Source organism: Oncorhynchus tshawytscha, unplaced genomic scaffold (assembly GCF_018296145.1).
Source record: "Oncorhynchus tshawytscha isolate Ot180627B unplaced genomic scaffold, Otsh_v2.0 Un_contig_651_pilon_pilon, whole genome shotgun sequence".
Taxonomy (NCBI): domain Eukaryota; kingdom Metazoa; phylum Chordata; class Actinopteri; order Salmoniformes; family Salmonidae; genus Oncorhynchus; species Oncorhynchus tshawytscha.
In genome coordinates this window covers 1-19,008 of record NW_024609036.1, presented here as the reverse complement: position 1 = coordinate 19,008, position 19,008 = coordinate 1, and the positions used below count along the sequence as shown (strand labels likewise).

The window sequence follows — 19,008 nt, the reverse complement described above, 5'->3', positions numbered from 1 at the left end:
CTCTATACTAGTGTGTGTAATTAGTTCTCTCTCTCTCTATACTAGTGTGTGTAATTAGTTCTCTCTCTATACTAGTGTGTGTAATTAGTTCTCTCTCTCCCTCTATACTAGTGTGTGTAATTAGTTCTCTCTCTCTCTATACTAGTGTGTGTAATTAGTTCTCTCTCTATACTAGTGTGTGTAATTAGTTCTCTCTCTCCCTCTATACTAGTGTGTGTAATTAGTTCTCTCTCTCCCTCTATACTAGTGTGTGTAATTAGTTCTCTCTCCCTCTATACTAGTGTGTGTAATTAGTTCTCTCTCTCTCTATACTAGTGTGTGTAATTAGTTCTCTCTCTATACTAGTGTGTGTAATTAGTTCTCTCTCTATACTAGTGTGTGTAATTAGTTCTCTCTCTATACTAGTGTGTGTAATTAGTTCTCTCTCTCCCTCTATACTAGTGTGTGTAATTAGTTCTCTCTCTCTATACTAGTGTGTGTAATTAGTTCTCTCTCTATACTAGTGTGTGTAATTAGTTCTCTCTCTCCCTCTATACTAGTGTGTGTAATTAGTTCTCTCTCTCTCCCTCTATACTAGTGTGTGTAATTAGTTCTCTCTCTCTCCCTCTATACTAGTGTGTGTAATTAGTTCTCTCTCTCCCTCTATACTAGTGTGTGTAATTAGTTCTCTCTCTCTCTCTATACTAGTGTGTGTAATTAGTTCTCTCTCTCTCCCTCTATACTAGTGTGTGTAATTAGTTCTCTCTCTCTCTCTATACTAGTGTGTGTAATTAGTTCTCTCTCTCTCTCCCTCTATACTAGTGTGTGTAATTAGTTCTCTCTCTCTCCCTCTATACTAGTGTGTGTAATTAGTTCTCTCTCTCCCTCTATACTAGTGTGTGTAATTAGTTCTCTCTCTCTCCCTCTATACTAGTGTGTGTAATTAGTTCTCTCTCTCTCCCTCTATACTAGTGTGTGTAATTAGTTCTCTCTCTCTCCCTCTATACTAGTGTGTGTAATTAGTTCTCTCTCTCTCCCTCTATACTAGTGTGTGTAATTAGTTCTCTCTCTCTCTCTCTATACTAGTGTGTGTAATTAGTTCTCTCTCTCTCTCTATACTAGTGTGTGTAATTAGTTCTCTCTCTCCCTCTATACTAGTGTGTGTAATTAGTTCTCTCTCTCTCCTCTATACTAGTGTGTGTAATTAGTTCTCTCTCTCTCTCTATACTAGTGTGTGTAATTAGTTCTCTCTCTCCCTCTATACTAGTGTGTGTAATTAGTTCTCTCTCTCTCTCCCTCTATACTAGTGTGTGTAATTAGTTCTCTCTCTCCCTCCATACTAGTGTGTGTAATTAGTTCTCTCTCTCTCCCTCTATACTAGTGTGTGTAATTAGTTCTCTCTCTCCCTCCATACTAGTGTGTGTAATTAGTTCTCTCTCTCTCCCTCTATACTAGTGTGTGTAATTAGTTCTCTCTCTATACTAGTGTGTGTAATTAGTTCTCTCTCTCCCTCTATACTAGTGTGTGTAATTAGTTCTCTCTCTCTCTCCCTCTATACTAGTGTGTATAATTAGTTCTCTCTCTCTCTCCCTCTATACTAGTGTGTATAATTAGTTCTCTCTCTCTCTCCCTCTATACTAGTGTGTGTAATTAGTTCTCTCTCTCCCTCTATACTAGTGTGTGTAATTAGTTCTCTCTCTCTCTATACTAGTGTGTGTAATTAGTTCTCTCTCTCTCCCTCTATACTAGTGTGTGTAATTAGTTCTCTCTCTCTCCCTCTATACTAGTGTGTGTAATTAGTTCTCTCTCTCTCCCTCTATACTAGTGTGTGTAATTAGTTCTCTCTCTCCCTCTATACTAGTGTGTGTAATTAGTTCTCTCTCTCTCTCTATACTAGTGTGTGTAATTAGTTCTCTCTCTCCCTCTATACTAGTGTGTGTAATTAGTTCTCTCTCTCCCTCTATACTAGTGTGTGTAATTAGTTCTCTCTCTCTCTCCCTCTATACTAGTGTGTGTAATTAGTTCTCTCTCTCCCTCTATACTAGTGTGTGTAATTAGTTCTCTCTCCCTCTATACTAGTGTGTGTAATTAGTTCTCTCTCTCCCTCTATACTAGTGTGTGTAATTAGTTCTCTCTCTATACTAGTGTGTGTAATTAGTTCTCTCTCTCCCTCTATACTAGTGTGTGTAATTAGTTCTCTCTCTCCCCTCTATACTAGTGTGTGTAATTAGTTCTCTCTCTCTCCCTCTATACTAGTGTGTGTAATTAGTTCTCTCTCTCTCCCTCTATACTAGTGTGTGTAATTAGTTCTCTCTCTCCTCCCTCTATACTAGTGTGTATAATTAGTTCTCTCTCCTCTATACTAGTGTGTGTAATTAGTTCTCTCTCTCCCTCTATACTAGTGTGTGTAATTAGTTCTCTCTCTCTCCCTCTATACTAGTGTGTGTAATTAGTTCTCTCTCTCTACTAGTGTGTGTAATTAGTTCTCTCTATACTAGTGTGTATAATTAGTTCTCTCTCTCTCTCCTCTATACTAGTGTGTGTAATTAGTTCTCTCTCTCTCCTTCTATACTAGTGTGTATAATTAGTTCTCTCTCTCCCTCTATACTAGTGTGTGTAATTAGTTCTCTCTCTCTATACTAGTGTGTGTAATTAGTTCTCTCTCTCTCCCTCTATACTAGTGTGTGTAATTAGTTCTCTCTCTCTCCCTCTATACTAGTGTGTGTAATTAGTTCTCTCTCTCTCTCTATACTAGTGTGTGTAATTAGTTCTCTCTCTCTCTATACTAGTGTGTGTAATTAGTTCTCTCTCTCCCTCTATACTAGTGTGTGTAATTAGTTCTCTCTCTCCCTCTATACTAGTGTGTGTAATTAGTTCTCTCTCTCTCTCTATACTAGTGTGTGTAATTAGTTCTCTCTCTCCCTCTATACTAGTGTGTGTAATTAGTTCTCTCTCTCCCTCTATACTAGTGTGTGTAATTAGTTCTCTCTCTCTCTCTATACTAGTGTGTGTAATTAGTTCTCTCTCTCTCTCTATACTAGTGTGTGTAATTAGTTCTCTCTCTCTCTCTATACTAGTGTGTGTAATTAGTTCTCTCTCTCTCTATACTAGTGTGTGTAATTAGTTCTCTCTCTCTCTCTCTATACTAGTGTGTGTAATTAGTTCTCTCTCTCTCCCTCTATACTAGTGTGTGTAATTAGTTCTCTCTCTCTCCCTCTATACTAGTGTGTGTAATTAGTTCTCTCTCTCTCCCTCTATACTAGTGTGTGTAATTAGTTCTCTCTCTCTCCCTCTATACTAGTGTGTGTAATTAGTTCTCTCTCTCTCCTCTATACTAGTGTGTGTAATTAGTTCTCTCTCTCCCTCTATACTAGTGTGTGTAATTAGTTCTCTCTCTCCCTCTATACTAGTGTGTGTAATTAGTTCTCTCTCTCTCTCCCTCTATACTAGTGTGTGTAATTAGTTCTCTCTCTCTCCCTCTATACTAGTGTGTGTAATTAGTTCTCTCTCTCTCTATACTAGTGTGTGTAATTAGTTCTCTCTCTCTCCTCTATACTAGTGTGTGTAATTAGTTCTCTCTCTCCCTCTATACTAGTGTGTGTAATTAGTTCTCTCTCTCTCTATACTAGTGTGTGTAATTAGTTCTCTCTCTCTCCCTCTATACTAGTGTGTGTAATTAGTTCTCTCTCTCTCCCTCTATACTAGTGTGTGTAATTAGTTCTCTCTCTCTCCCTCTATACTAGTGTGTGTAATTAGTTCTCTCTCTCTCCCTCTATACTAGTGTGTGTAATTAGTTCTCTCTCTCTCTCCCTCTATACTAGTGTGTGTAATTAGTTCTCTCTCTCTCCCTCTATACTAGTGTGTGTAATTAGTTCTCTCTCTCTCCTCTATACTAGTGTGTGTAATTAGTTCTCTCTCTCTCTATACTAGTGTGTGTAATTAGTTCTCTATACTAGTGTGTGTAATTAGTTCTCTCTCTCCCCTCTATACTAGTGTGTGTAATTAGTTCTCTCTCTCTCCCCTCTATACTAGTGTGTGTAATTAGTTCTCTCTCTCTCCTCTATACTAGTGTGTGTAATTAGTTCTCTCTCTCTCCTCTATACTAGTGTGTGTAATTAGTTCTCTCTCTCTCCCTCTATACTAGTGTGTGTAATTAGTTCTCTCTCTCTCTCTATACTAGTGTGTGTAATTAGTTCTCTCTCTCCCTCTCTAGTGTGTGTAATTAGTTCTCTCTCTACTAGTGTGTGTAATTAGTTCTCTCTCTCTCTCTAGTGTGTGTAATTAGTTCTCTCTACTAGTGTGTGTAATTAGTTCTCTCTCTCTCTATACTAGTGTGTGTAATTAGTTCTCTCTCTATACTAGTGTGTGTAATTAGTTCTCTCTCTCTATACTAGTGTGTGTAATTAGTTCTCTCTCTCTCTATACTAGTGTGTGTAATTAGTTCTCTCTCTCTCTATACTAGTGTGTGTAATTAGTTCTCTCTCTCTATACTAGTGTGTGTAATTAGTTCTCTCTCTCTATACTAGTGTGTGTAATTAGTTCTCTCTCTCCCTCTATACTAGTGTGTGTAATTAGTTCTCTCTCCCTCTATACTAGTGTGTGTAATTAGTTCTCTCTCTCTATACTAGTGTGTGTAATTAGTTCTCTCTCCCTCTATACTAGTGTGTGTAATTAGTTCTCTCTCTCTATACTAGTGTGTGTAATTAGTTCTCTCTCTCCTCTATACTAGTGTGTGTAATTAGTTCTCTCTCTCTCTCTATACTAGTGTGTGTAATTAGTTCTCTCTCTCCCTCTATACTAGTGTGTGTAATTAGTTCTCTCTCTCTCTCTATACTAGTGTGTGTAATTAGTTCTCTCTCTCCCTCTATACTAGTGTGTGTAATTAGTTCTCTCTCTCTCTCTATACTAGTGTGTGTAATTAGTTCTCTCTCTCTCTCTATACTAGTGTGTGTAATTAGTTCTCTCTCTCCCTCTATACTAGTGTGTGTAATTAGTTCTCTCTCTCTCTCTATACTAGTGTGTGTAATTAGTTCTCTCTCTCTCTCTCTATACTAGTGTGTGTAATTAGTTCTCTCTCTCTCCTCTATACTAGTGTGTGTAATTAGTTCTCTCTCTCCCTCTATACTAGTGTGTGTAATTAGTTCTCTCTCTCTCCTCTATACTAGTGTGTGTAATTAGTTCTCTCTCTCCCTCTATACTAGTGTGTGTAATTAGTTCTCTCTCTCTCCCTCTATACTAGTGTGTGTAATTAGTTCTCTCTCTCCCTCTATACTAGTGTGTGTAATTAGTTCTCTCTCTCTCCCTCTATACTAGTGTGTGTAATTAGTTCTCTCTCTCTCCCTCTATACTAGTGTGTGTAATTAGTTCTCTCTCTCCCTCTATACTAGTGTGTGTAATTAGTTCTCTCTCTCTCTATACTAGTGTGTGTAATTAGTTCTCTCTCTCCCTCTATACTAGTGTGTGTAATTAGTTCTCTCTCTCCCTCTATACTAGTGTGTGTAATTAGTTCTCTCTCCCTCTATACTAGTGTGTGTAATTAGTTCTCTCTCTCTATATACTAGTGTGTGTAATTAGTTCTCTCTCTCCCTCTATACTAGTGTGTGTAATTAGTTCTCTCTCTCTCCCTCTATACTAGTGTGTGTAATTAGTTCTCTCTCTCCCCTCTATACTAGTGTGTGTAATTAGTTCTCTCTCTCTCCTCTATACTAGTGTGTGTAATTAGTTCTCTCTCTCTCTATACTAGTGTGTGTAATTAGTTCTCTCTCTATACTAGTGTGTGTAATTAGTTCTCTCTCTCTCTCTCTATACTAGTGTGTGTAATTAGTTCTCTCTCTCTTAGTTCTCTCTATACTAGTGTGTGTAATTAGTTCTCTCTCTCTCCTCTATACTAGTGTGTGTAATTAGTTCTCTCTCTCTCTATACTAGTGTGTGTAATTAGTTCTCTCTCTCTATACTAGTGTGTGTAATTAGTTCTCTCTCTCTCTCCCTCTATACTAGTGTGTGTAATTAGTTCTCTCTCTCCCTCTATACTAGTGTGTGTAATTAGTTCTCTCTCTCTCTCTCCTAGTGTATACTAGTGTGTGTAATTAGTTCTCTCTCTCTCTCTATACTAGTGTGTGTAATTAGTTCTCTCTCTCTCTCTCTATACTAGTGTGTGTAATTAGTTCTCTCTCTCTCTCTATACTAGTGTGTGTAATTAGTTCTCTCTCTCTCCTCTATACTAGTGTGTGTAATTAGTTCTCTCTCTCTCCTCTATACTAGTGTGTGTAATTAGTTCTCTCTCTCTCTCTATACTAGTGTGTGTAATTAGTTCTCTCTCTCTCCCTCTCTATACTAGTGTGTGTAATTAGTTCTCTCTCTCTCTCTATACTAGTGTGTGTAATTAGTTCTCTCTCTCTCCCTCTATACTAGTGTGTGTAATTAGTTCTCTCTCTCTCCTCTATACTAGTGTGTGTAATTAGTTCTCTCTCTCTCCCTCTATACTAGTGTGTGTAATTAGTTCTCTCTCTCTCTATACTAGTGTGTGTAATTAGTTCTCTCTCTCTCCCTCTATACTAGTGTGTGTAATTAGTTCTCTCTCTCTCCCTCTATACTAGTGTGTGTAATTAGTTCTCTCTCTCTCCCTCTATACTAGTGTGTGTAATTAGTTCTCTCTCTCTCCCTCTATACTAGTGTGTGTAATTAGTTCTCTCTCTCCCTCTATACTAGTGTGTGTAATTAGTTCTCTCTCTCTCCTCTCTATACTAGTGTGTGTAATTAGTTCTCTCTCTCTCCTCTATACTAGTGTGTGTAATACTAGTGTGTGTAATTAGTTCTCTCTCTCCCTCTATACTAGTGTGTGTAATTAGTTCTCTCTCTCCCTCTATACTAGTGTGTGTAATTAGTTCTCTCTCTCTCTCCCTCTATACTAGTGTGTGTAATTAGTTCTCTCTCTCTCTCTATACTAGTGTGTGTAATTAGTTCTCTCTCTATACTAGTGTGTGTAATTAGTTCTCTCTCTCCCTCTATACTAGTGTGTGTAATTAGTTCTCTCTCTCTCCCTCTATACTAGTGTGTGTAATTAGTTCTCTCTCTCTCTCTATACTAGTGTGTGTAATTAGTTCTCTCTCTATACTAGTGTGTGTAATTAGTTCTCTCTCTCCCTCTATACTAGTGTGTGTAATTAGTTCTCTCTCTCTATACTAGTGTGTGTAATTAGTTCTCTCTCTCCCTCTATACTAGTGTGTGTAATTAGTTCTCTTTCTCTCTATACTAGTGTGTGTAATTAGTTCTCTCTCTCTCCCTCTATACTAGTGTGTGTAATTAGTTCTCTCTCTCTCCCTCTATACTAGTGTGTGTAATTAGTTCTCTCTCTCTCCCTCTATACTAGTGTGTGTAATTAGTTCTCTCTCTCTCTATACTAGTGTGTGTAATTAGTTCTCTCTCTCTCTCTATACTAGTGTGTGTAATTAGTTCTCTCTCTCTCTCCTCTATACTAGTGTGTGTAATTAGTTCTCTCTCTCCCTCTATACTAGTGTGTGTAATTAGTTCTCTCTCTCTCCCTCTATACTAGTGTGTGTAATTAGTTCTCTCTCTCCCCTCTATACTAGTGTGTGTAATTAGTTCTCTCTCTCTCTCTATACTAGTGTGTGTAATTAGTTCTCTCTCTCCCTCTATACTAGTGTGTGTAATTAGTTCTCTCTCTCTCTCTATACTAGTGTGTGTAATTAGTTCTCTCTCTCCCTCTATACTAGTGTGTGTAATTAGTTCTCTCTCTCCCTCTATACTAGTGTGTGTAATTAGTTCTCTCTCCCTCTATACTAGTGTGTGTAATTAGTTCTCTCTCTCCCTCTATACTAGTGTGTGTAATTAGTTCTCTCTCTCCCTCTATACTAGTGTGTGTAATTAGTTCTCTCTCTCCCTCTATACTAGTGTGTGTAATTAGTTCTCTCTCTCTCCCTCTATACTAGTGTGTGTAATTAGTTCTCTCTCTCTCCCTCTATACTAGTGTGTGTAATTAGTTCTCTCTCTCTCCCTCTATACTAGTGTGTGTAATTAGTTCTCTCTCTCTCTCTATACTAGTGTGTGTAATTAGTTCTCTCTCTCTCCCTCTATACTAGTGTGTGTAATTAGTTCTCTCTCTCCCTCTATACTAGTGTGTGTAATTAGTTCTCTCTCTCCCTATACTAGTGTGTGTAATTAGTTCTCTCTCTCTCTCTATACTAGTGTGTGTAATTAGTTCTCTCTCTCTCTCTATACTAGTGTGTGTAATTAGTTCTCTCTCTCTCTCTACTAGTGTGTGTAATTAGTTCTCTCTCTCTCCTCTATACTAGTGTGTGTAATTAGTTCTCTCTCTCTCCTCTATACTAGTGTGTGTAATTAGTTCTCTCTCTCTCCTCTATACTAGTGTGTGTAATTAGTTCTCTCTCTCTCCCTCTATACTAGTGTGTGTAATTAGTTCTCTCTCTCTATACTAGTGTGTGTAATTAGTTCTCTCTCTCTCTCTATACTAGTGTGTGTAATTAGTTCTCTCTCTCTCTCTATACTAGTGTGTGTAATTAGTTCTCTCTCTCTCTATACTAGTGTGTGTAATTAGTTCTCTCTCTCTCCCTCTATACTAGTGTGTGTAATTAGTTCTCTCTCTCTCCCTCTATACTAGTGTGTGTAATTAGTTCTCTCTCTCTCTCTATACTAGTGTGTGTAATTAGTTCTCTCTCTCTCTCTATACTAGTGTGTGTAATTAGTTCTCTCTCTCTCTATACTAGTGTGTGTAATTAGTTCTCTCTCTCTCCTCTATACTAGTGTGTGTAATTAGTTCTCTCTCTCTCTCCCTCTATACTAGTGTGTGTAATTAGTTCTCTCTCTCTCCCTCTATACTAGTGTGTGTAATTAGTTCTCTCTCTCTCCCTCTATACTAGTGTGTGTAATTAGTTCTCTCTCTCCTCTATACTAGTGTGTGTAATTAGTTCTCTCTCTCTCTCTATACTAGTGTGTGTAATTAGTTCTCTCTCTCTCTCTATACTAGTGTGTGTAATTAGTTCTCTCTCTCTCTCCCTCTATACTAGTGTGTGTAATTAGTTCTCTCTCTCTCTCCCTCTATACTAGTGTGTGTAATTAGTTCTCTCTCTCCCTCTATACTAGTGTGTGTAATTAGTTCTCTCTCTCTCTCCCTCTATACTAGTGTGTGTAATTAGTTCTCTCTCTCTCCCTCTATACTAGTGTGTGTAATTAGTTCTCTCTCTCTCCTCTATACTAGTGTGTGTAATTAGTTCTCTCTCTCTCTCCCTCTATACTAGTGTGTGTAATTAGTTCTCTCTCTCTCTCCCTCTATACTAGTGTGTGTAATTAGTTCTCTCTCTCTCTCTATACTAGTGTGTGTAATTAGTTCTCTCTCTCTCCCTCTATACTAGTGTGTGTAATTAGTTCTCTCTCTCTCCCTCTATACTAGTGTGTGTAATTAGTTCTCTCTCTCTCTCCCTCTATACTAGTGTGTGTAATTAGTTCTCTCTCTCCCTCTATACTAGTGTGTGTAATTAGTTCTCTCTCCCTCTATACTAGTGTGTGTAATTAGTTCTCTCTCTCTCCCTCTATACTAGTGTGTGTAATTAGTTCTCTCTCTCTCTCCCTCTATACTAGTGTGTGTAATTAGTTCTCTCTCTCTCCCTCTATACTAGTGTGTGTAATTAGTTCTCTCTCTCTCTATACTAGTGTGTGTAATTAGTTCTCTCTCTCTCTATACTAGTGTGTGTAATTAGTTCTCTCTCTCCCTCTATACTAGTGTGTGTAATTAGTTCTCTCTCTCTCCTATACTAGTGTGTGTAATTAGTTCTCTCTCTCTCTATACTAGTGTGTGTAATTAGTTCTCTCTTCTCTCTATACTAGTGTGTGTAATTAGTTCTCTCTCTCTAGTGTGTGTAATTAGTTCTCTATACTAGTGTGTGTAATTAGTTCTCTCTCTCTCTCTACTAGTGTGTGTAATTAGTTCTCTCTCTCCTCTATACTAGTGTGTGTAATTAGTTCTCTCTCTCTCTCCCTCTATACTAGTGTGTGTAATTAGTTCTCTCTCTCTCTATACTAGTGTGTGTAATTAGTTCTCTCTCTCTCCCTCTATACTAGTGTGTGTAATTAGTTCTCTCTCTCTCTCCCTCTATACTAGTGTGTGTAATTAGTTCTCTCTCTCTCTCCCTCTATACTAGTGTGTGTAATTAGTTCTCTCTCTCCCTCTATACTAGTGTGTGTAATTAGTTCTCTCTCTCTCCCTCTATACTAGTGTGTGTAATTAGTTCTCTCTCTCTCCCTCTATACTAGTGTGTGTAATTAGTTCTCTCTCTCCCTCTATACTAGTGTGTGTAATTAGTTCTCTCTCTCCCTCTATACTAGTGTGTGTAATTAGTTCTCTCTCTCCCTCTATACTAGTGTGTGTAATTAGTTCTCTCTCTCTCCTCTATACTAGTGTGTGTAATTAGTTCTCTCTCTCCTCTATACTAGTGTGTGTAATTAGTTCTCTCTCTCTCCTCTATACTAGTGTGTGTAATTAGTTCTCTCTCTCTCCTCTATACTAGTGTGTGTAATTAGTTCTCTCTCTCTCCCTCTATACTAGTGTGTGTAATTAGTTCTCTCTCTCCCTCTATACTAGTGTGTGTAATTAGTTCTCTCTCTCTCCTCTATACTAGTGTGTGTAATTAGTTCTCTCTCTCTCTCTATACTAGTGTGTGTAATTAGTTCTCTCTCCTCCTCTATACTAGTGTGTGTAATTAGTTCTCTCTCTCCCTCTATACTAGTGTGTGTAATTAGTTCTCTCTCTCTCCCTCTATACTAGTGTGTGTAATTAGTTCTCTCTCTCTCTCTCTATACTAGTGTGTGTAATTAGTTCTCTCTCTCCCTCTATACTAGTGTGTGTAATTAGTTCTCTCTCTCTCTATACTAGTGTGTGTAATTAGTTCTCTCTCCTCTCTATACTAGTGTGTGTAATTAGTTCTCTCTCTCCCTCTATACTAGTGTGTGTAATTAGTTCTCTCTCTCCCTCTATACTAGTGTGTGTAATTAGTTCTCTCTCTATACTAGTGTGTGTAATTAGTTCTCTATACTAGTGTGTGTAATTAGTTCTCTCTCTCTCTCCTCTATACTAGTGTGTGTAATTAGTTCTCTCTCTCTCTATACTAGTGTGTGTAATTAGTTCTCTCTCTCCCTCTATACTAGTGTGTGTAATTAGTTCTCTCTCTCTCTCTATACTAGTGTGTGTAATTAGTTCTCTCTCTCTCCTCTATACTAGTGTGTGTAATTAGTTCTCTCTCTCTCCCTCTATACTAGTGTGTGTAATTAGTTCTCTCTCTCCTCTATACTAGTGTGTGTAATTAGTTCTCTCTCTCTCTCTATACTAGTGTGTGTAATTAGTTCTCTCTCTCTCCTCTATACTAGTGTGTGTAATTAGTTCTCTCTCTCCCTCTATACTAGTGTGTGTAATTAGTTCTCTCTCCCTCTATACTAGTGTGTGTAATTAGTTCTCTCTCTCTCTCTATACTAGTGTGTGTAATTAGTTCTCTCCCTCTATACTAGTGTGTGTAATTAGTTCTCTCTCTCTCTATACTAGTGTGTGTAATTAGTTCTCTCTCCCTCTATACTAGTGTGTGTAATTAGTTCTCTCTCTCTCTATACTAGTGTGTGTAATTAGTTCTCTCTCCCTCTATACTAGTGTGTGTAATTAGTTCTCTCTCTCTCTCTATACTAGTGTGTGTAATTAGTTCTCTCCCTCTATACTAGTGTGTGTAATTAGTTCTCTCTCTCCCTCTATACTAGTGTGTGTAATTAGTTCTCTCTCCCTCTATACTAGTGTGTGTAATTAGTTCTCTCTCTCTCCCTCTATACTAGTGTGTGTAATTAGTTCTCTCTCTCTCCCTCTATACTAGTGTGTGTAATTAGTTCTCTCTCTCTCTATACTAGTGTGTGTAATTAGTTCTCTCTCTCTCCCTCTATACTAGTGTGTGTAATTAGTTCTCTCTCTCCCTCTATACTAGTGTGTGTAATTAGTTCTCTCTCTCCCTCTATACTAGTGTGTGTAATTAGTTCTCTCTCCCTCTATACTAGTGTGTGTAATTAGTTCTCTCTCTCTCCCTCTATACTAGTGTGTGTAATTAGTTCTCTCTCTCCCTCTATACTAGTGTGTGTAATTAGTTCTCTCTCTCTCCCTCTATACTAGTGTGTGTAATTAGTTCTCTCTCTCTCTCTCCCTCTATACTAGTGTGTGTAATTAGTTCTCTCTCTCTCCCTCTATACTAGTGTGTGTAATTAGTTCTCTCTCTCTCCCTCTATACTAGTGTGTGTAATTAGTTCTCTCTCTCTCTCTACTAGTGTGTGTAATTAGTTCTCTCTCTCCCTCTATACTAGTGTGTGTAATTAGTTCTCTCTCTCTCCTCTCTATACTAGTGTGTGTAATTAGTTCTCTCTCTCCCTCTATACTAGTGTGTGTAATTAGTTCTCTCTCTCTCCCTCTATACTAGTGTGTGTAATTAGTTCTCTCTCTCCCTCTATACTAGTGTGTGTAATTAGTTCTCTCTCTCCCTCTATACTAGTGTGTGTAATTAGTTCTCTCTCTCCCTCTATACTAGTGTGTGTAATTAGTTCTCTCTCTCCCTCTATACTAGTGTGTGTAATTAGTTCTCTCTCTCTCCCTCTATACTAGTGTGTGTAATTAGTTCTCTCTCTCCCTCTATACTAGTGTGTGTAATTAGTTCTCTCTCTCTCCCTCTATACTAGTGTGTGTAATTAGTTCTCTCTCTCTCTCTCTATACTAGTGTGTGTAATTAGTTCTCTCTCTCCCTCTATACTAGTGTGTGTAATTAGTTCTCTCTCTCCTCTCTAGTGTGTGTAATTAGTGTGTGTAATTAGTTCTCTCTCTCCCTCTATACTAGTGTGTGTAATTAGTTCTCTCTCTCTCCCCTCTATACTAGTGTGTGTAATTAGTTCTCTCTCTCTCTCCCTCTATACTAGTGTGTGTAATTAGTTCTCTCTCTCCCTCTATACTAGTGTGTGTAATTAGTTCTCTCTCTCTCCCCTCTATACTAGTGTGTGTAATTAGTTCTCTCTCTCTCCTCTATACTCTATACTAGTGTGTGTAATTAGTTCTCTCTCTCTCTCTATACTAGTGTGTGTAATTAGTTCTCTCTCTCCCCCTCTATACTAGTGTGTGTAATTAGTTCTCTCTCTCCCTCTATACTAGTGTGTGTAATTAGTTCTCTCTCTCTCCCTCTATACTAGTGTGTGTAATTAGTTCTCTCTCTCTCCCCTCTATACTAGTGTGTGTAATTAGTTCTCTCTCTCTCTATACTAGTGTGTGTAATTAGTTCTCTCTCTATACTAGTGTGTGTAATTAGTTCTCTCTCTCTCTCTATACTAGTGTGTGTAATTAGTTCTCTCTCTCTCTCCCTCTATACTAGTGTGTGTAATTAGTTCTCTCTCTCCCTCTATACTAGTGTGTGTAATTAGTTCTCTCTCCCTCTATACTAGTGTGTGTAATTAGTTCTCTCTCCCTCTATACTAGTGTGTGTAATTAGTTCTCTCTCTCTCCCTCTATACTAGTGTGTGTAATTAGTTCTCTCTTCCTCTCCCTCTATACTAGTGTGTGTAATTAGTTCTCTCTCTCTCTCCCTCTATACTAGTGTGTGTAATTAGTTCTCTCTCTCTCTCTATACTAGTGTGTGTAATTAGTTCTCTCCCTCTATACTAGTGTGTGTAATTAGTTCTCTCTCTATACTAGTGTGTGTAATTAGTTCTCTCTCTCCCTCTATACTAGTGTGTGTAATTAGTTCTCTCTCTCTCTATACTAGTGTGTGTAATTAGTTCTCTCTCTATACTAGTGTGTGTAATTAGTTCTCTCTCTCCCTCTATACTAGTGTGTGTAATTAGTTCTCTCTCTCTCTCTATACTAGTGTGTGTAATTAGTTCTCTCTCTCTCCCTCTATACTAGTGTGTGTAATTAGTTCTCTCTCTCCCTCTATACTAGTGTGTGTAATTAGTTCTCTCTCTCTCCCTCTATACTAGTGTGTGTAATTAGTTCTCTCTCCCTCTATACTAGTGTGTGTAATTAGTTCTCTCTCTCTCTCTATACTAGTGTGTGTAATTAGTTCTCTCTCTCTCTCTATACTAGTGTGTGTAATTAGTTCTCTCTCTCTCTCTATACTAGTGTGTGTAATTAGTTCTCTCTCTCTCTATACTAGTGTGTGTAATTAGTTCTCTCTCTCCCTCTATACTAGTGTGTGTAATTAGTTCTCTCTCTCCCTCTATACTAGTGTGTGTAATTAGTTCTCTCTCTCCCCCTATACTAGTGTGTGTAATTAGTTCTCTCTCTCTCCCTCTATACTAGTGTGTAATTAGTTCTCTCTCTCCCTCTATACTAGTGTGTGTAATTAGTTCTCTCTCTCTCCTCTATACTAGTGTGTGTAATTAGTTCTCTCTCTCTCCCTCTATACTAGTGTGTGTAATTAGTTCTCTCTCTCTCTATACTAGTGTGTGTAATTAGTTCTCTCTCTCCTCTCTATACTAGTGTGTGTAATTAGTTCTCTCTCTCTATACTAGTGTGTGTAATTAGTTCTCTCTCTCCTCTATACTAGTGTGTGTAATTAGTTCTCTCTCTATACTAGTGTGTGTAATTAGTTCTCTCTCTCCCTCTATACTAGTGTGTGTAATTAGTTCTCTCTCTCCCTCTATACTAGTGTGTGTAATTAGTTCTCTCTCTCCCTCTATACTAGTGTGTGTAATTAGTTCTCTCTCTCTATACTAGTGTGTGTAATTAGTTCTCTCTCTCCCTCTATACTAGTGTGTGTAATTAGTTCTCTCTCTCCCTCTATACTAGTGTGTGTAATTAGTTCTCTCTCTCCCTCTATACTAGTGTGTGTAATTAGTTCTCTCTCTCCCTCTATACTAGTGTGTGTAATTAGTTCTCTCTCTCCCTCTATACTAGTGTGTGTAATTAGTTCTCTCTCTCTCCCTCTATACTAGTGTGTGTAATTAGTTCTCTCTCTCCCTCTATACTAGTGTGTGTAATTAGTTCTCTCTCTCCTCTATACTAGTGTGTGTAATTAGTTCTCTCTCTCCCTCTACTAGTGTGTGTAATTAGTTCTCTCTCTCCCTCTATACTAGTGTGTGTAATTAGTTCTCTCTCTCCCTCTATACTAGTGTGTGTAATTAGTTCTCTCTCTCTCCCTCTATACTAGTGTGTGTAATTAGTTCTCTCTCTCTCCCTCTATACTAGTGTGTGTAATTAGTTCTCTCTCTCTCTATACTAGTGTGTGTAATTAGTTCTCTCTCTCTCTATACTAGTGTGTAATTAGTTCTCTCTCTATACTAGTGTGTGTAATTAGTTCTCTCTCCTCTCCCTCTATACTAGTGTGTGTAATTAGTTCTCTCTCTCTCTCTATACTAGTGTGTGTAATTAGTTCTCTCTCTCTCCCTCTATACTAGTGTGTGTAATTAGTTCTCTCTCTCCCTCTATACTAGTGTGTGTAATTAGTTCTCTCTCTCTCTCTATACTAGTGTGTGTAATTAGTTCTCTCTCTCTCTCTATACTAGTGTGTGTAATTAGTTCTCTCTCTCTCCCTCTATACTAGTGTGTGTAATTAGTTCTCTCTCTCTCTCCCTCTATACTAGTGTGTGTAATTAGTTCTCTCTCTCTCCCTCTATACTAGTGTGTGTAATTAGTTCTCTCTCTCCCTCTATACTAGTGTGTGTAATTAGTTCTCTCTCCCTCTATACTAGTGTGTGTAATTAGTTCTCTCTCTCTCCCTCTATACTAGTGTGTGTAATTAGTTCTCTCTCCCTCCCTCTATACTAGTGTGTGTAATTAGTTCTCTCCCTCTATACTAGTGTGTGTAATTAGTTCTCTCCCTCTATACTAGTGTGTGTAATTAGTTCTCTCCCTCTATACTAGTGTGTGTAATTAGTTCTCTCTCTCTCTATACTAGTGTGTGTAATTAGTTCTCTCTCCCTCTATACTAGTGTGTGTAATTAGTTCTCTCTCTCCCTCTATACTAGTGTGTGTAATTAGTTCTCTCTCTCTATACTAGTGTGTGTAATTAGTTCTCTCTCTCTATACTAGTGTGTGTAATTAGTTCTCTCTCTCTATACTAGTGTGTGTAATTAGTTCTCTCTCTCCCTCTATACTAGTGTGTGTAATTAGTTCTCTCTCTCTCTATACTAGTGTGTGTAATTAGTTCTCTCTCTCCCTCTATACTAGTGTGTGTAATTAGTTCTCTCTCTCTCTCCCTCTATACTAGTGTGTGTAATTAGTTCTCTCTCTCTCTCTATACTAGTGTGTGTAATTAGTTCTCTCTCTCTCCCTCTATACTAGTGTGTGTAATTAGTTCTCTCTCTCTCTCTATACTAGTGTGTGTAATTAGTTCTCTCTCTCTCTCCCTCTATACTAGTGTGTGTAATTAGTTCTCTCTCTCTCTCCCTCTATACTCGTGTGTGTAATTAGTTCTCTCTCTCTCCCTCTATACTAGTGTGTGTAATTAGTTCTCTCTCTCTCTCTATACTAGTGTGTGTAATTAGTTCTCTCTCCTCTATACTAGTGTGTGTAATTAGTTCTCTCTCTCTCCTCTATACTAGTGTGTGTAATTAGTTCTCTCTCTCTCTCTATACTAGTGTGTGTAATTAGTTCTCTCTCTCTCTAGTGTGTGTAATTAGTTCCTCTATACTAGTGTGTGTAATTAGTTCTCTCTCTCTCCCTCTATACTAGTGTGTGTAATTAGTTCTCTCTCTCTCCCTCTATACTAGTGTGTGTAATTAGTTCTCTCTCTCTCTCTATACTAGTGTGTGTAATTAGTTCTCTCTCTCCTCTATACTAGTGTGTGTAATTAGTTCTCTCTCTCTCTATACTCTATACTATGTGTGTAATTAGTTCTCTCTCTCTATACTAGTGTGTGTAATTAGTTCTCTCTCTCCCTCTATACTAGTGTGTATAATTAGTTCTCTCTCTCCCTCTATACTAGTGTGTGTAATTAGTTCTCTCTCTCTCCCCTCTATACTAGTGTGTGTAATTAGTTCTCTCTCTCTCTCCCTCTATACTAGTGTGTGTAATTAGTTCTCTCTCTCTCCCTCTATACTAGTGTGTGTAATTAGTTCTCTCTCTCTCTCCCTATACTAGTGTGTGTAATTAGTTCTCTCTCTCTCTCCTCTATACTAGTGTGTGTAATTAGTTCTCTCTCTCCCTCTATACTAGTGTGTGTAATTAGTTCTCTCTCTCTCCTCTATACTAGTGTGTGTAATTAGTTCTCTCTCTCTCTATACTAGTGTGTGTAATTAGTTCTCTCTCTCTATACTAGTGTAATTAGTTCTCTCTCTCTCCCTCTATACTAGTGTGTGTAATTAGTTCTCTCTCTCTCTCCTCTATACTAGTGTGTGTAATTAGTTCTCTCTCTCTCTATACTAGTGTGTGTAATTAGTTCTCTCTCTCCCTCTATACTAGTGTGTGTAATTAGTTCTCTCTCTCTCCCTCTATACTAGTGTGTGTAATTAGTTCTCTCTCTCTATACTAGTGTGTGTAATTAGTTCTCTCTCTCCCTCTATACTAGTGTGTGTAATTAGTTCTCTCTCTATACTAGTGTGTGTAATTAGTTCTCTCTCTCTCTCTATACTAGTGTGTGTAATTAGTTCTCTCTCTCTCTCTATACTAGTGTGTGTAATTAGTTCTCTCTCTCTCTCTATACTAGTGTGTGTAATTAGTTCTCTCTCTCCCTCTATACTAGTGTGTGTAATTAGTTCTCTCTCTCTCTCCCTCTATACTAGTGTGTGTAATTAGTTCTCTCTCTCTCTCTATACTAGTGTGTGTAATTAGTTCTCTTCTCTCTCTATACTAGTGTGTGTAATTAGTTCTCTCTCTCCCTCTATACTAGTGTGTGTAATTAGTTCTCTCTCTCTCCCTCTATACTAGTGTGTGTAATTAGTTCTCTCTCTCCCTCTATACTAGTGTGTAATTAGTTCTCTCTCTCCCCCTCTATACTAGTGTGTGTAATTAGTTCTCTCTCTCTCTCCTCTATACTAGTGTGTGTAATTAGTTCTCTCTCTCCTCTATACTAGTGTGTGTAATTAGTTCTCTCTCTCCCTCTATACTAGTGTGTGTAATTAGTTCTCTCTCTCCCTCTATACTAGTGTGTGTAAGCGCTGCATAAGGAAGATGGACCACCACTGTCCCTGGGTTAACAACTGTGTGGGAGAGAACAACCAGAAGTTCTTTGTGCTCTTCACAGTACGTACCAGTCTATCCTTTACATACTGGAACGTTCCATACTGTAGACCCCATTACACCTTCAGCCTGCTGCAATAACACAGACCAGTAGCCAACTCACACTACCTATTGGAAAGTTAGGAATTAAGATGTTTTTAAGTTGTCAAATGCACTGAAAATGACTTTGTTCCATACCCACCCATCTCATGGAGAAACTGTTCCATACCCACCCATCTCATGGGGAAACTGTTCCATATCCACCCATCTCATGGAGAAACTGTTCCATACCCACCCATCTCATGGGGAAACTGTTCCATATCCACCCATCTCATGGGGAAACTGTTCCATATCCACCCATCTCATGGAGAAACTGTTCCATACCCACCCATCTCATGGAGAAACTGTTCCATATCCACCCATCTCATGGAGAAACTGTTCCATACCCACCCATCTCATGGAGAAACTGTTCCATATCCACCCATCTCATGGGGAAACTGTTCCATATCCACCCATCTCATGGGGAAACTGTTCCATATCCACCCATCTCATGGAGAAACTGTTCCATACCCACCCATCTCATGGAGAAACTGTTCCATATCCACCCATCTCATGGGGAAACTGTTCCATATCCACCCATCTCATGGGGAAACTGTTCCATATCCACCCATCTCATGGAGAAACTGTTCCATATCCACCCATCTCATGGGGAAACTGTTCCATATCCACCCATCTCATGGGGAAACTGTTCCATATCCACCCATCTCATGGGGAAACTGTTCCATATCCACCCATCTCATGGAGAAACTGTTCCATATCCACCCATCTCATGG

The 19,008-nt window shown here is 38.3% G+C and overlaps 1 protein-coding gene across 4 annotated transcripts in view; it reads left to right on the top strand.

Annotated features, from left to right (window-relative positions):
* LOC121844133 (palmitoyltransferase ZDHHC3-A-like) overlaps nt 1–18,199 on the top strand; it is a gene marked incomplete at its 3' end in the record, with an annotated part of 39,426 nt that extends 21,227 nt beyond the window's left edge. For all 4 annotated transcript variants that reach the window (XM_042314048.1, XM_042314049.1, XM_042314050.1 and 1 more), the window contains 1 exon segment: nt 18,103–18,199. In XM_042314048.1, coding sequence (XP_042169982.1) covers nt 18,103–18,199 — 97 coding nt within the window.
* Nucleotides 18,200–19,008: the final 809 nt, after the last annotated feature.